Source organism: Hypomesus transpacificus, chromosome 11 (assembly GCF_021917145.1).
Source record: "Hypomesus transpacificus isolate Combined female chromosome 11, fHypTra1, whole genome shotgun sequence".
Lineage (NCBI taxonomy): Eukaryota > Metazoa > Chordata > Actinopteri > Osmeriformes > Osmeridae > Hypomesus > Hypomesus transpacificus.
Genome location: NC_061070.1, coordinates 18718926 through 18735623, shown reverse-complemented (window position 1 = coordinate 18735623; position 16698 = coordinate 18718926). Strand labels below are relative to the sequence as shown.

The window sequence follows — 16698 nt, the reverse complement described above, 5'->3', positions numbered from 1 at the left end:
GTGTATTATGTATGTGTGTGTATATCATGTATAATGTATGTGTGTGTATTATGTATGTGTGTGTATATCATGTATAATGTATGTGTGTGTATTATGTATGTGTGTGTATTGTGTATGTGTGTGTATATCATGTATAATGTATGTGTGTATAAGGTATGTGTGTGTGTATAATGTACGTGTGTGTGTATAATGTATGTGTGTGTATTATGTATGTGTGTTTATATCATGTATACTGTATGTGTGTGTATTATGTATGTGTGTGTATATCATGTATAATGTATGTGTGTGTATTATGTATGTGTGTGTATATCATGTATAATGTATGTGTGTGTATAAGGTACGTGTGTGTGTATAATGTATGTGTGTGTGTATAATGTATGTGTGTGTATTATGTATGTGTGTGTATATCATGTATAATGTATGTGTGTGCATAAGGTATGTCCGTGTATCATGTATAATGTATGTAAGTGTGTAAGGTATGTGTGTATTTGTGTGTGTGTTATTGGCTGTTATCAAGAAGATGAAGTGTGTGGAAGGACTTCAGACCTGAAAGTAAAATAGAGAGATCGAGCTAAGGAATCGCTACCTGAATGTCGCAGCTGCACATTTACGTAGACGAGCAACTGAAAGCATGATAATTGGTTGTACAGCAGGGAGATCCTTCTGTCCAGGGCACACTCGGCCCTCACACACCCAACACCCACACACACAGCCGGCCCTCACACACCCAACACCTACACACACACAGCCGGCCCTCACACACCCAACACCTACACACACACAGCCGGCCCTCACACACCCAACACCTACACACACACAGCCGGCCCTCACACACCCAACACCCACACACACAGCCGGCCCTCACACACCCAACACCCACACACACAGCCGGCCCTCACACACCCAACACCCACACACACAGCCGGCCCTCACACACCCAACACCTACACACACACAGCCGGCCCTCACACACCCAACACCTACACACACACAGCCGGCCCTCACACACCCAACACCTACACACACAGCCGGCCCTCCTGACCCAGCAGGGCACAGCCGGCCCTCCTAAACACGATTCTGATTCTGACCCGAGGGTCTGTGAGGACACTGACCCTGAAACTAGTCCTCTTTACCTGTTAGCAGTGGTTAGCTTAGCATGCTCACCCAACACACACACACAGCATGCCCTCACAGCCCACTCGCAGAAACACAGCATGCAGCGTCACTTCACACCACATCATTTACCTCATCCGCACTCTGGCGATAAATCTTTTTCTTGCGCTTTAAACTACCAAAAGTATTTTCCAAAAGCCCCTGGCAGCGCCTCCAAAAGCTTTTACAGGCAGAGGGCAGAAGGGCTGTGGGCTGAGGGGAGGAGAGGGGGGGGAGGAGGAGAGAGGAAGGATTGAGGAAGACAGGGAAGGACAGAGGAAAATAACCACATAGAACAGTGAAGGAGGTGATGAACGGTGGAAGGTCAGTGTCAGGGAAAAGCTGTGGAGATCTGGGATCATTATATCAGATTTAAGATGAAAACACCAGCTGTAGTTTGTGTGTGTGTGAGATTAAGTGCATGTGTCTCACCCTGTGTAGAGGTTCAGAGCTCTCCTCCCCCCGGCTGAGAGACGCTTCCGGCTGCTGAAGGTCATCAGGGTTAGCAAAGCTAAGGATGAGGTTCACCGTGGCCCCCAGCGCGGGCGAGCCAGGGTCCCTCAGCACCAGGGCGGGGGAGCTGCGGTTCTCCAGGGTGGTGACCACAGAACACCGGGGGCCGATGCTGTTCATGACCTCATAACCATCATCCGGCTCTTCCTCATCCTGCTGCTCATCCATCCTGGATGTCAGTAGAGAGGGAAGACTGTCTGATGCCCTCTGTCTGTCCTCGTGGGCCCCACCCAGCTGTGAACAATCTGCCTCAGGTGCCTTGTTCTGCGAGGAAAAGGAGGAGAGGGGTTTGTTATGTTGATGTGTTACTGCATGTTAGTATGAAGAGCATTTGATCTTCATCATTATCGTCATCATCATCATCAGTGTTCCTGTAGCCCTCCTCCCTCACCGGTCTCAGCGGAGAACAGACCGTGGTCTCAGAGTAGATGTTGTCGACTAACTCCTCTTTCTCCTTCCTCCTCCTTCTTTCCCACTGCTGCTTCTGAGTCCTCCAGTGGAGCAGGATCCATCCCAGCATGCTCCTTAACTCCTCTACGCGCTCCCGGATCTGGAAGAACCACAGAAGAAGACGCTGACTGAAACTACAACTATCTTGGTGAGGTGTGTGCAGCATCTCAGAGGTGGAGCGTTCAACAGCAGACTGTCCTTCCACTCCCCCTCTGTATGTTGCTTCAGAGAAAAACATGAACACATTGAGATCCAGATGATTTATCCCTCGGGACATAAAGGCTGCCAGGTAAAAAGACAAGCAGTTCTGGTGTAGTAGCAGTCAGGTGCTTGCAGACATGTTGATGTCTAACCCTAACCAAGCAGTTAGGGTCAACATTAAGCACAAACACAAACACTAAGCAGAAGGTGTTTCACCGTCTCAGCCAGGTGGTGTTCGGCATCCAGCAGGTCGCCCCCCGCCGCGGCCAGCTCCTCAAACTCCTCAAACTTGTGCTGGATCTGCAGGTCCAACTCTGCAGCCACAGGCTCCTGGCCCTCCTTCCCAAGATGCAATGTGCTGTCTGAGAAAATGCAGGAGCGCGTGTCTTCTGTCCAGGATCTGTAGGAGAGACAGCGAGACACAGGAGGGGGCAGATGTAGGAGAGACAGCGAGACACAGGAGGGGGCAGATGTAGGAGAGACAGGGAGACACAGGAGGGGGCAGATGTAGGAGAGACAGCGAGACACAGGAGGGGGCAGATGTAGGAGAGACAGTGAGACACAGGAGGGGGCAGATGTGAGAAGACTGTGAGAAAAGCTGTGCGTCTCAGAGGATGACAAAGACCAGGCCCTGTGACTCTCTTCAGCACATATTAAGTTACATATCTGACCAGAGGCCTGCAGTTGACAGGCCAGAACATCCTGTCCTTTCATAAACAGATAAGAAACTGGTGTTCTCTCCCAGCGTACTGCATACTGACACTGGTCTGGATGGATAACAGGACACAGGGTTACGTCTGAGGAGTTTAACCAGTTCTACTGGGTTCCATCTGAGGAGGAGGTAAAGCCGAACATTCAGCCTGCTTACATGATCCCCAGGTAGTTCCTGAAGAAGTCCTGCAGATGAACAAACTGCTGCAGTCTCCCTCTGTTCTCCATCAGGTTCCGGCCCAGCTCCGCCCAGGCCTGCAGGGTCGCCTGGACCTCCGTCCACAGCAGGTGAACCCGCTCTGGGCACAGGTCCTCCAGACGAGAGGCCTGCCTCTCCATCTCCTCCACCTCAACTTTGATGGCCTTATAGTCCATCTGAAGGGTGAACGGATTAAAACACAAACATTTGAACCAAGGGAGTTAGAAGTTCTCCCATGTCAGGGATCCTGCAGCCTGGGGGTTTCTGTACAAATGGATCTGCAGCCATATGACCACAGCTTACAGTCTATGTAGTGTGTGTGTGTGTGAGACTAGAGAGAGAACCATATGTCCACAGCTTACAGTCTATGTAGTGTGTGTGTGTGTGAGACTAGAGAGAGAACCATATGTCCACAGCTTACAGTCTATGTAGTGTGTGTGTGTGTGTGTGTGTGAGACTAGAGAGAGAACCATATGCTTTACATATGGCCAGGAGTCCTACAGCTTGAAACGTTGACAGTTTTCTTTTTTCACAAGGCAGTAATTAATAGCACTGAGGTCTCTATGGGAGAAATACTTCATAATGCTTCTCAACAAATGGTCAGGAACCCAGATTGGAGGATGCCTTCTGGATGACGGCACAGTAAAGAGAGATGAGGTCATACCTGCTCTTCAATAGTATTGGGTCCACACAGCTGTGCATGCGTGTGATAAACACAACGCTGCCCAAAATGAGTCATACAGCAGACAACCCAACCACACACAAACACACATAAACATAAACAAATACCCCTGGTGGATAATAAACTTCAGCAGGATCTGTGTGGGATTGCATATTGCAGTTGACATCATAAATTAAACAGAAAACAAGACAGGGGCTGGCTGGGTCTGCGTGGATGTGAGAAATGTTGGCACAACAGGAAACAGGCTGTGGAGCAATGGGTGAGAGGAGGGAGGGAGGGAGGGAGGGAGGGAGGGAGGGAGGGAGGGAGGGAGGGAGGGAGGGAGGGAGGGAGGGAGGGAGGGAGGGAGGGAGGGGAGAAAGAAGAGGAGAGGAGTAAAGAGGTTGGCAGTATGTGATGGCAGTGTGTGTGATGGCAGTGTGTGATGGCAGTGTGTGTGATGGCAGTGTGTGTGATGGCAGTGTGTGTGATGGCAGTGTGTGATGGCAGTGTGTGATGGCAGTGTGTGTGATGGCAGTGTGTGATGGCAGTGTGTGATGGCAGTGTGTGATGGCAGTGTGTGTGATGGCAGTGTGTGATGGCAGTGTGTGATGGCACTGTGTGTGATGGCAGTGTGTGATGGCAGTGTGTGTGATGGCAGTGTGTGTGATGGTAGTGTGTGTGTGGCAGTGTGTGTGATGGCAGTGTGTGATGGCAGTGTGTGTGATGGCAGTGTGTGATGGCAGTGTGTGATGGCAGTGTGTGTGATGGCAGTGTGTGTGATGGCAGTGTGTGTGATGGCAGTGTATGATGGCAGTGTGTGTGATGGCAGTGTGTGTGATGGTAGTGTGTGTAATGGTAGTGTGTGTGTGGCAGTGTGTGTGATGGCAGTGTGTGTGATGGCAGTGTGTGATGGCAGTGTGTGATGGCAGTGTGTGTGATGGCAGTGTGTGATGGCAGTGTGTGTGATGGCAGTGTGTGTGATGGTAGTGTGTGTGTGGCAGTGTGTGTGATGGCAGTGTGTGATGGCAGTGTGTGATGGCAGTGTGTGTGATGGCAGTGTGTGTGATGGCAGTGTGTGTGATGGCAGTGTGTGTGATGGTAGTGTGTGATGGCAGTGTGTGTGATGGCAGTGTGTGATGGCAGTGTGTGATGGCAGTGTGTGATGGCAGTGTGTGTGATGGCAGTGTGTGTGATGGCAGTGTGTGTGATGGCAGTGTGTGATGGCAGTGTGTGTGATGGCAGTGTGTGTGATGGCAGTGTGTGTGATGGCAGTGTGTGATGGCAGTGTGTGATGGCAGTGTGTGTGATGGCAGTGTGTGATGGCAGTGTGTGATGGCAGTGTGTGTGATGGCAGTGTGTGTGATGGCAGTGTGTGTGATAGCAGTGTGTGTGATGGTAGTGTGTGTGATGGCAGTGTGTGTGATGGCAGTGTGTGTGATGGCAGTGTTTGTGATGGCAGTGTGTGTGATGGCAGTGTGTGTGATGGTAGTGTGTGTGTGGCAGTGTGTGTGGCAGTGTGTGTGATGGCAGTGTGTGATGGCAGTGTGTGATGGCAGTGTGTGTGATGGCAGTGTGTGTGATGGCAGTGTGTGTGATGGCAGTGTGTGATGGCAGTGTGTGTGATGGCAGTGTGTGATGGCAGTGTGTGATGGCAGTGTGTGTGATGGCAGTGTGTGTGATGGCAGTGTGTGTGATGGCAGTGTGTGTGATGGCAGTGTGTGTGATGGCAGTGTGTGATGGCAGTGTGTGATGGCAGTGTGTGTGATGGCAGTGTGTGTGATGGCAGTGTGTGTGATGGCAGTGTGTGTGATAGCAGTGTGTGTGATGGCAGTGTGTGTGATGGCAGTGTGTGTGATGGCAGTGTGTGTGATGGCAGTGTGTGTGATAGCAGTGTGTGTGATGGCAGTGTGTGTGATGGCAGTGTGTGTGATGGCAGTGTGTGTGATGGCAGTGTGTGTGTGTGTGATGGCAGTGTGTGTGATGGCAGTGTGTGTGATGGCAGTGTGTGTGATGGCAGTGTATCTCACCTCCTGCTGCTCCTGTTCCTCCTGCAGTCCCTCCAGGCCACAGTGGTCTGGTTCACACTTCACCACCATGTCGGCCTCTTGCTGCAGCACGGCCCCGCCCAGCTCCCTGCTGCGGGCCACACGCTCCTGCACACGGAGCGCCACGCCTGCGTGCTGCATGCCACAGGACGCCATCACCATGACTACCATCAGCATCACCATGACTACCATCAGCATCCCCAACATCATCACCGTGACTACCATCATCATCGTCACCATGACTACCACCATCATGAGGGTGTGGTCTCCTACCCTGCTGAGCAGCTCCAGGACAGCCTGGTCGTGGCTCTGGCTCCGGCCTCGCTCCCTCACCGTGTGGTTCAGCATCTCCACAGCCTCACGCAGCTCTTCCACAGGGTCTCCCATGCTCTGCAGCAGGGGTGCCCCCCCGGCCCGCTGAAGGCCCAGCAAAGCTGCCGTGGAGACGAGCTCTCCAGAGAGAGGCTGGGAGACACGGACAAACGCACACTTGTTTTTGACTCACTAAATTACTTTACATCTACAAATGTATTTGACTAAACCAGACAAAGAGGAGAACATGTGACAAAAGCCTGCAGTTTATTCACTGTATATATGCATTATACTTTATAGGTCAACGCATTCTCCCAACCACAGAATGTTGAGTGACAGCAGAGGCAGCCTTGCCTTACCTGCTCTGAGCTGCTGTCAGGACTCCCCCTGCCCGCCTGGTTCTCCTCCAGCTCCACCCGCTCCAGGAACTCTGTCAGCATGCGTGCGTCCTGCAGCTCTGAGCACTGCTGGGCCAGCGCACTCTGGACACGCCGGTACCTGGAGCACGCACACGCGCGCACGCACACACACACACATGCACACACACACACACGCACACACATGCACACACACAGAGGGAAAACATTAACTCTGAGGTAACTGCTCTTCAGGCTGTACATCCACACTTCTCAGAGGACCAGCCTGACAGAGAATAAGCCTGCCAGAGACCCAGCCTGCCAGAGAATCAGCCTGCCAGAGACCCAGCCTGCCAGAGAACCAGCCTGCCACAGACCCAGCCTGCCAGAGACCCAGCCTGCCAGAGAATCAGCCTGCCAGAGACCCAGCCTGCCAGAGAACCAGCCTGCCACAGACCCAGCCTGCCAGAGAACCAGCCTGCCAGAGAATCAGCCTGCCAGAGAATCAGCCTGCCAGAGACCAGAGACACCAGCCAGAAGACATTTAATCTTGCATAAGCACTGTTTATCTCAAGTTCATACATCATATTTCTTTCAGATATATACATGGCGGGACAAAGTACTCTGTCCATCCCTGGGATACGCTCACGGTTGGTAGGTGGAGAGAAGTGACAAGGTACTGTCCATCCCTGGGATACGCTCACGGTTGGTAGGTGGAGAGAAGTGACAAGGTACTGTCCATCCCTGGGATACGCTCACGGTTGGTAGGTGGAGAGAAGTGACAAGGTACTGTCCATCCCTGGGATACGCTCACGGTTGGTAGGTGGAGAGAAGTGACAAGGTACTTTCCAGAACTGATTACCCTTCAGTTGAGCCACTCGCAGCGTTAAACAATGATGTCATCAGTGCTTCTATCCTCCAGCTGGTGAGGAGAGCAGATCTACCCGCAGATAAACCTCTCAGACTGCCCCCTCCCCTCCTGCCTCCCCCCCTCCCCTCCTGCCTCCCCCCCTCCCCTCCTGCCTCCCCCCCTCCCCTCCTGCCTTCCCCCCTCCCCTCCTGCCTCCCCCCCTCCCCTCCTGCCTTCCCCCCTCCCCTCCTGCCTTCCCCCCTCCCCTCCTGCCTCCCCCCCTCCCCTCCTGCCTCCCCCCCTCCCCTCCTGCCTTCCCCCCTCCCCCCCTGCCTCCCCCCCTCCCCCTGCTGCCTCCCCCCCTCTCAGACTGCCCCCTCCCCTCCTGCCTCCCCCCCCTCCCCTCCTGCCTCCCCCCCTCCCCTCCTGCCTCCCCCCCTCCCCTCCTGCCTCCCCCCCTCCCCTCCCCCCCCTGCCTCCCCCCCTCCCCCTCCTGCCTCCCCCCCTCTCAGACTGCCCCCTCCCCTCCTGCCTCCCCCCCTCCCCTCCTGCCTCTCCCCCTGCCCTCCTGCCTCCCCCCCTCTCAGACTGCCCGACACCTCCAGGAGGGATCTGCCCTACGTGCTTCATGAATCATGAATGAATATCCCCAGCCTCTGTATGAATGAGGGCATGGAGGATTGAGCCAGGTTATACAGAGTCTAAAACCTTCTTGTGAGTTCTATGAATAAACATTTTTGTGGTTTATTGGGTGAGCTTGTTGTTTTCATTAAATTAGAGGCTTGGATTTTATGAATAACCTTCTCCCTATTTGATCCTGTATATCATACAGTATTGGCAAGGTAAACTTTGCGACCACTTGGAAACACTGACAAAATTCATACTTTCTTTCCATCCCATTACCAACTCCAAAACCACAGGACACAGCCTGCATGTTAAAACGAATCCTTAACACGAACCTCCTCTGACCACACAAGTAAGAGAGTTAGAGAGGACTCTGCCTCTCACCCCGTCCCTCCCTTCCTCTCTACCTCCTTCCCTTGCCTCCCCTATGACCTCCTCCACTCACTTGTCCTCCACCTGCTCCATGCGGGCTGGGAGCTGCTCTGTGTGGGGGTGTCTCTGGCTGCTGAGCTGCTCCACCTCCCTCCGGAGGGCTTCCAGCTCCAGGCCCCGTGCCGCCACCTCCCTCTCCAGCAGACGACTCTCCCGCTCGGCCCCGCTCATGGTCTCGGGGTCCCTGGCCAGGGAGGACTCCCTCATGGACAGCTCCACAGACTCCAGCCAGGCCTCCAGGCTGCCCAGTGTCTGCAGTACCTTCACAGCCTGTGGAGAGGGGGGAGGAGGAGAGGTCAGTACAGGCTTGGGAAAAGCACATCATCCATTTAATGATTTAGGGGTGGAGGTGAGGGTGGAGGTGAGGGTGGATGTGAGGTGAGGGTGGAGGTGAAGTGGAGGTGGAGGTGAGGGGTGGAGGTGAGGTTGGAGGTGGGGGTGTAGGTGCGGGTGGAGGTGAGGTGCGGGTGGAGGTGAGGTGAGGGTTGAGGTGCGGGTGGAGGTGAGGTGCGGGTGGAGGTGAGGTGCGGGTGGAGGTGAGGGTGGAGGTGCGGGTGGAGGTGAGGTGCGGGTGGAGGTGAGGTGCAGGTGGAGGTGAGGTGCGGGTGGAGGTGAGGTGAGGGTGGAGGTGAGGGTGGAGGTGCGGGTGGAGGTGAGGTGCGGGTGGAGGTGAGGTGAGGGTGGAGGTGCGGGTGGAGGTGAGGTGCGGGTGGAGGTGAGGGTGGAGGTGAGGGTGGAGGTGAGGGTGGAGGTGAGGGTGGAGGTGGTCCTCACTCTGAAACCCAGCTCCTCTGAGGCCAGCAGGATGGCAGCGTTCCTCTGGTGTCTCCTGCTCAGCTCGTCCCACAGTTCCTCCAGCTGCTCCAGGAAGCTCTGGATTCTGGAGCTGCCAGGGTGCCGGGCCAGCACCAGGCCCCGGCCCTCCTGCAGGGGGCGCAAGGGGGACGTGAGGACAGACTCCGACCAAGTCTCAAGTCAGGGTGGAGGAGCTCAGGTCATGGAACATTAGATTCTTGGCAGAACCAAACAAGTCACCCTATCCATGATGCTGTACACTGGAAAAGCAGTGTCCCACAGTGGAAGTCATGTGTGTCCAGACAGCCCTGTGTTTACCTTCTTGACCACCTCGATGCGAGCTCTGTTGGAGAGGATCTCCTGCTCCAGCAGGTCCTGACGCCTCCTGGCCGCCTCCACACCCTCCTCACCCACCAGGGAGCACACCTGTGTAGCCATGGCAACGTTGTCCTTCAGCCAGGACAGGGTCTGGAGAGGGGAGGGGGGTGGGGGGAGACGAGGGAAGGGGGGAGGGGGGAGGTGAAGAGAAGAAAACAGAGAGGAGAGAGGTTTAGCAGACAAACAGTGAAGGAGAGGTTAGGTAACCTGTAGGATCCAGGATCTCTGTCTCATCCTGGCTGGAAGACCTTTCAGTCCCACACTCTGCCTGCTCACAGTCCACGCTCTCAGGACGCTCCCTGGACGTGAAACAGGATGCGGTCTAAGCCAGCTCTACAACACCAGCTGCAGACATGACTGCCTGCTAGTTGTATAATATTAGTGGTATGATAATTATTGTGGAATTGATTACAGAGTTGTTGCGTAACTTGTGGGCAGTTGCATAACAATCATGCGGTAATTGAGGAGTACTTGCAGATGAGGAATTTGTAGAACACGTCTAAAATGTGTTCTCATCAAAGTAGCTGTTGCAGCGTTGAGGTTCAATCAGACTTCAACATCTCATGTTACAGTATCTTACGTCATCCAGCAGTGACCTGTTGTCCTAATCCTGTAAACCAAACCAGGTGTGGTTGATCTAGGTGTGTTTCACCCAGGTGCTGCAGGGGGGATCACGTACCTTGTCTGCAGACAGGGTGAACTTGTGGAGCTGGTGTGGGAGCTGGGTGTGGGGGAGCTGGGTGTGGGGGAGCTGTGTGTGGGGGAGCTGTGTGTGGGGGAGCTGGGTGTGGGGGAGCTGGGTGTGGGGGAGCTGGGTGTGGGGGAGCTGGGTGTGGGGGAGCTGGGTGTGGGGGAGCTGCCGCCCTGAACCCCGTGGCTCGGCTCTCTGTTTCATGCTGCAGGGGAAACACAGACATGAGACTCTAATTAGGACTTAGGACACAATGAGGGAGAGAGACAGAGAGAGAGACATAGAGAGACATAGAGAGACAAAGAGAAACAAAGAGAGAGGCAGAGAGAGAGACATAGAGAGACAAAGAGAAACAAAGAGAGAGGCAGAGAGAGGGAGACAGAGAGACAGAGAGAGGGAGACAGAGAGAGAGAGAGAGAGAGAGAGAGAGAGTAAAGACCAGTTTATGTTAACCCCAAGAGTCGGAGTGCTATTTTATTGTGTATCGGGCCTTCAAGTCCCCTGGGTTGCTACAACAGAGAGAGAGAGACAGACAGAGACAGAGAGAGGCAGAGAGAGACAGAGAGAGCTGCCAAATCAGGCTGAACTGTCACCTATCCCAGTCTGATGGACATCTGGTGATGACACCTGCCGGGGCGTGTCCAGGGAGAGAGGAGGTCCTCTGGTCATCGTCTGGGCAGATCAGAGAGGAGGTCCTCTGGTCCTCGTCTGGGCAGATCAGGTCTCTCCTGCTGCCCTCGCAGACACCTCCACCTCCTCCACCTCCTCCACCCTGAGAAGACACACAACAGACCAGTGTCACACACCACAACCATGTCAGCAGGACGTCAGCCAATAGAAACTGACCTGAAACATAAACACGTCATCGCACAAAGAACGACACGACAAGAGCTAGAGAGACAGAGAGATCATTCCACTACGTGCTGTTGCAATAGCAGCCCATGGACTCGAACGTTGCCATGCGGCTGGAGGATGGACAACACAGGGATGCAAGCTGTGTGATGCAAGCTCCAGTTGAAAGCAGACTTCACAGAGCTGGAAGAACATGTTTCAAACTCATTACTCATCTCAACATCAACATGTGCTTCACCCCTCTGATGACAAGAGCAGCGACTACAGCTTCATCTACAACCCCTCAGCTCCACCCTCAGCTCCACCCTCAGCACCACCCTCAGCTCCACCCTGAGCTCCACCCTCAGCACCACCCTCAGCTCCACCCTCAGCAACACCCTCAGCTCCACCCTCAGCACCACCCTCAGCACCACCCTCAGCTCCACCCTCAGCTCCACCCTCAGCTCCACCCTGAGCTCCACCCTCAGCACCACCCTCACCCCCCTCTCTCAGCCGTCCCATTAAACTACAACTCGTGTTTTTTCAGCTTCACATCCACATCCCAGCAGCACCAACCCTACTTCTCTCTGGAGGGGACTCGGGGAAGGGGCCACTGCAATGGACTTTGTCAAGAATATATTAAGATTTGTCAGCTGGCAGTGAGACTGTTTAACAAGCACTCAGGTAGGGGCGGGGGTGGCTAAAGGCCCTGGCAGCAGAGAGCTCAGGTCTGAACAATGAGAGAGCTACTCTGGTGTTTGGATTATTCCTGGATGGGATGTCAAGCCAAGGCTGAGGGTCTGGAGAGTCGCCCTCCCATCAGCTGCAGAGACCAAGGACCACACAGCACAGCCCCAGACACACCTAGAACACAGCACAGCCCCAGACACACCTAGCACTCAGCACAGCCACCAGACACACCAGACACACAGCACAGCCCCAGACACACCAGACACACAGCACAGCCCCAGACACACAGCACAGCCCCAGACACACCTAGCACTCAGCACAGCCACACCTAGAACACAGCACAGCCCCAGACACACCTAGCACTCAGCACAGCCACCAGACACACCAGACACACAGCACAGCCCCAGACACACCAGACACACAGCACAGCCCCAGACACACAGCACAGCCCCAGACACACCTAGCACTCAGCACAGCCACACCTAGCACTCAGCACAGCCACCAGACACACCTAGCACTCAGCACAGCCACCAGACACACCAGACACACAGCACAGCCCCAGACACACCAGACACACAGCACAGCCCCAGACACACAGCACAGCCCCAGACACACCTAGCACTCAGCACAGCCACCAGACACACTTAGCACTCAGCACATGTGGTAGAAATGTTGGTCATATAGCACACAGCACAGCCAGCTGAAGGAGAGAGTCACACAGCATGGGAACACTTCTCCACGGGAACGCGTCTCCACGGGAACGCGTCTCCACGGTAACGCGTCTCCACGGCTCTTGAAGGAGAGGCCGTAACGTCCGTAAAGTCCAACATCATTTACAAACATGCCAATCACTGCGCAGGCCAGACTGAACTACCCTGAGAAACACACTGTTATGGGAGTATTTATGTATTCAAAGTGTTAACATAACAACCAGGCTAATGTGGCTGACAGGCTGGATAACCCTGGCTGACGTCTCCTCTCCAGATATGTGCTTCCGTCCGTCATCCCCCCAGCGCTCTCCACTGTAGACAACTCCAGCTGAAACAGAACGACCCCGCTGCCCCCCCCCCCCCTTCATGAGGAAATTCATGTCACATGATCAGTCTCACCAGGGGAAGCAGACGTCTCTGATGTGGGCCTCTCTGATGTTCTTTAACAATCATCCTCACTCCCCCATGGTCTGCTGCTCTCCTCTCCTGCTGAATCCTTAACTTTCTTTCCTCAGTCAGTATTTGAACCCTCTCTCTCCCCCCTCTCTCTCCCCCCTCTCTCTCTCCCCTCTCTCTCTCCCCTCCTGTGTGTCTGTGGGATGTCCACCAGGGTGCCCTGCTCATCTGGTCTGCAACCTCTGCAGCTGGCTGCTGTTAGACACAGGTATTGGCACTGTCCATTTGTTCATTTTTTTTTTTTCATTTGTCTCAAGCAACCAGACCAGAGGCCACACTTGCTGCTGACAGTAACCCAAAGCTATCATGATCACGCACCAACATGCATCCCTGTAAATATGAACGCGTACTGTCGACACATAGAATGGCACAGAAGACAAGCTGATTAAGGAGTCAGTGTGTGTTCTGAGTGTGTGTGTGTTCTGAGTGTGTGTGTGTGTGTGCATGTGAATGTGTGATTATCCATCCTAAAGACCCAGGCAGCTGTGTCCGGTCCATCCAATCCTCAACAACCTGTAATGAGTGGAGCGCTCCCCAGAGTCGGACCAACATGTTGTGAAACCGGGATAGAAACAGCCGGCAGGCTAACTAGTGGGTGGAGCTGGCACACAGGCCTTCAGAACTGAGGTTCTGCTGAGGACTTCCCATCAAACCTTCCAGGAAGAGTAATGAGCCAGGCTCCCACAGATACAGCATCTAGGTAACCCTGCCAGCCATACAAACAGCCACTGTTGTGAGGGGGTGAAGAGGAGGGGGTGAGGAGGAGGAGGAGAGGACGAGGGGGTGAGGAGGAGAGGAGGAGGCGGGGGTGTGGAGGAGAGGAGGAGGAGGGGGTGAGGAGGAGGAGAGGAGGAGGGGTGAGTAGGAGAGGAGGAGGAGGGGGTGAGGAGGAGGAGAAGACGAGGGGGTGAGGAGGAGGGGGCGATGAGGAGGAGAGGAGAGGAGGAGGGGGCAAGGAGGAGAGGAGAGGAGGAGGAAAGGAGGAGGGAAAAATGTCACTCCAGCACACAGCCTGTCTGTTCACTACTTAGCAGTACAGCATCACAAAGCCAGGAGGCCTGCAGGAGGCGAGACACGACTGGATCCAGGTTATTTCTGTCTGTCTGTCTGTCTGTCTGCCTGTCTGAGGAGAGACTAGACAGGGAGGAGAGGAGAGGTTAGACAGGGAGGAGAGGAGAGACAGGTGCCAGGATTGGGTTAGCAGGAGTAGAGACTACCTTCTCCCCCAGAGGCGGAGGCTGAACACTCACACTGTGCATTCAGTTTCTGAGCCCGCACAAACATAAATGACTAAATATAAACATAATGACTGTATTATTAAACACTCTCTGGTCAAGTTCAATTGACCAAAACCCCATATCCCAAAAGACAGTGAACAGTGTTTGCTGTAGGTTCTGGTAATGGTCCTGGGGGCTCCAGACTGTGAAGTGTGTGTCAGACTCCAGGAGGAAGAGTGTTGAGCTAAGAGAATCCACACCCTCTCAGCACCACATGCTGACGAACCACTGTCTATTAATACTGCATTCATCCAATGAGAGTGTACTTATGTTACGCCGGTTAAAAGCCCCCAGATGTTTTTCTAACCGTAATGTCAAAGGATATGAAAACTATTAACATTCTGTGGTTAAGGAAGAGGCCCGTGTTCCCTGGCTCTCCCTGCACCTACGCTGCCCATCACAACATTACATTTTTCATGGAAAAGTTAGAATTTCTTGCGCCAGAGTACATAACACCTCTGAACGATCTCCCTATGTGTTGTGTGAGATTTCTAGCGCAGACAGCCTGGACGTTGTTGGGAGATAGTGAAGAGTGTAATAAAACTGAGCCTAAACAGACCTCAAGTAGTCTGGATCCTCTCCTGCTTCCTAACACATGGGTATTTGGACAACCTGGGTAAACAGTTAGTCAGGTCTGTCCAAAGAACAGGGACAATTGCGTCACGATCCTCAGAGCCACAGGATGCTGTTTGTCAGGCTATCGTCTGTAAGGTGAAGGCTGAAGAGAGACCAGCTGACCTGATATCCCTCTGCTAGGAGGCTGGTTCTCCCTGAAGAAAGCTGTGGTTAGTCTGGTTAAGCTGAATACCAAGACACGCACCACAGAGCCTGTCAGTCGATTCTGCTCCTCTTTCACCTCTTTTCCCAGGATCCTGTGCGCCTCAATTCCCAGGGTGCACTGCAGTTCTCTGGCTGGGGTTGTGGGGTCGGAGTCTTCCCTGGTGAATGTTGAGCTCCTGTGGAGAGAGCAGCATGGTGAGCTAAACCTGTCATCAGCTTCAGACTCACTGCCCTCAAGGCCCAGCATAGAACCTCATTAAAGGACCCAAATATTCTGACAGTGTGGAGCCAAAATGTCCATGAAAAGCCAGAGATAAGAGAAGGAGCATGATGTAAGATGTGGGATCTAAAGATAGACCACAGACATGAGGCTAAGGCCGTGAGAAATGTTTGGGAAACTTCAGGCTGGAGACCTAAATCAATCAAGTTTTATTTATGTACGTGCAAAACATGATTCAATGTTTGTGGTAAAAGGGGAAAGCGTACTGTTAACATCACTGGAAAATAAAAGTGTTTTATTACTGAGATTTCTGATGCCGTTTGCTTGGAAGTAATCTGGTGAAATACCAGGAACCTTTCAGTAGTTCTGGAGGTCGAACCAAAACCTTTTGGGGGGTAACATAACCTTGTGTGAAAGCTTGTCGAAATGTAGGACATTATTTCAGTTGGCTAAATGTTAAATGTTCCATTCTTCATACTGAACATTAACCATTTAGAGTGGAACACCAAATAATGCAGATGTCATCTACAATTTCCTCAACATATGTTCACTTTTAAACGTCTAAACAGTACAAGTTGCAATCCCAGCTAAGCTAACGTCCAAAATCAGCCAAGTATATATTATCTTACCAAAGAAAATTTGCCATGCAGTAAATGTCTGGATGTTTGTAAACTCACTAATAGTTAGCTCAGGGAATACATTCTGCTAAATATTTTTGTAAACATGTTTCAGCTTAACTTGATCAGATGGTGTGAGCCTATGGCCAGATCTGAAGAGTAAGGAGTCTGTTTGCTAAACAAACCTGCTTGACTAACTAGAAGCCTGTTCTCATGAACGCAGTTTAAAGATGAAGGTTCTAAGTGGAGTGTAAAAGTATGTTCCGTTCAGCACAGGTACATCCTTGTCTTTAACAGGAACTTGTTGGAACAGGAACTGAATAAATCCCAAACCAAACAAGCTAATCAAGGTGGAAAGAATCCACCAATGCACTTTAAACACAACTCATTATTGTTTGGAGCGGGTCTACCTGCAGACTCCAGTGCTGTCGTATTGAGAAGGGTACAACGCTGGAGGGAAGCTCACAATGAACCGTGTAACCGCTAACCGACCATACCAATGTTTACCTGTTTATACTAAACATTGCCAATGTTATTTTCTGGGTGTGTACCTGATAGCCTTCTGGAGGAGTGCCCAGCTCTCCTTCACCTCTGTCTGCCTGTGAGCCACATGAGCCACCAGGGCAGGGTGGAGGTTGGACAGTTGAGAAGCGCTCACGTCCAGCATCTGCATTTGGAGAAGGTCAAAGGTCAAACACATGAACGAGGAGAGAAACCCTGGAGTAGTGGAGCTTCGTCAATAAC

General features: G+C 52.9%; 1 protein-coding gene across 8 annotated transcripts in view; it reads right to left on the bottom strand.

Moving 5' to 3' along the window:
- Positions 1–16698, bottom strand: part of LOC124473509 — a 37501-nt gene that overhangs the window by 9435 nt on the left and 11368 nt on the right. For 6 of the 8 annotated variants that reach the window (XM_047029020.1, XM_047029013.1, XM_047029014.1 and 3 more), the window contains exons 10-24: positions 16506–16621; positions 15158–15293; positions 10967–11145; positions 10362–10578; positions 9623–9772; positions 9284–9433; positions 8523–8779; positions 6607–6745; positions 6209–6400; positions 5918–6070; positions 3185–3402; positions 2533–2716; positions 2057–2215; positions 1585–1929; positions 1246–1365 (exon numbers count right to left, since the gene is read on the bottom strand). In XM_047029020.1, coding sequence (XP_046884976.1) covers positions 1246–1365; positions 1585–1929; positions 2057–2215; positions 2533–2716; positions 3185–3402; positions 5918–6070; positions 6209–6400; positions 6607–6745; positions 8523–8779; positions 9284–9433; positions 9623–9772; positions 10362–10578; positions 10967–11145; positions 15158–15293; positions 16506–16621 — 2715 coding nt within the window. The remainder of the gene's footprint in view (positions 1–1245; positions 1366–1584; positions 1930–2056; positions 2216–2532; positions 2717–3184; positions 3403–5917; positions 6071–6208; positions 6401–6606; positions 6746–8522; positions 8780–9283; positions 9434–9622; positions 9773–10361; positions 10579–10966; positions 11146–15157; positions 15294–16505; positions 16622–16698) is intronic. The other 2 variants (XM_047029017.1, XM_047029019.1) reach the window with 2 other exon arrangements.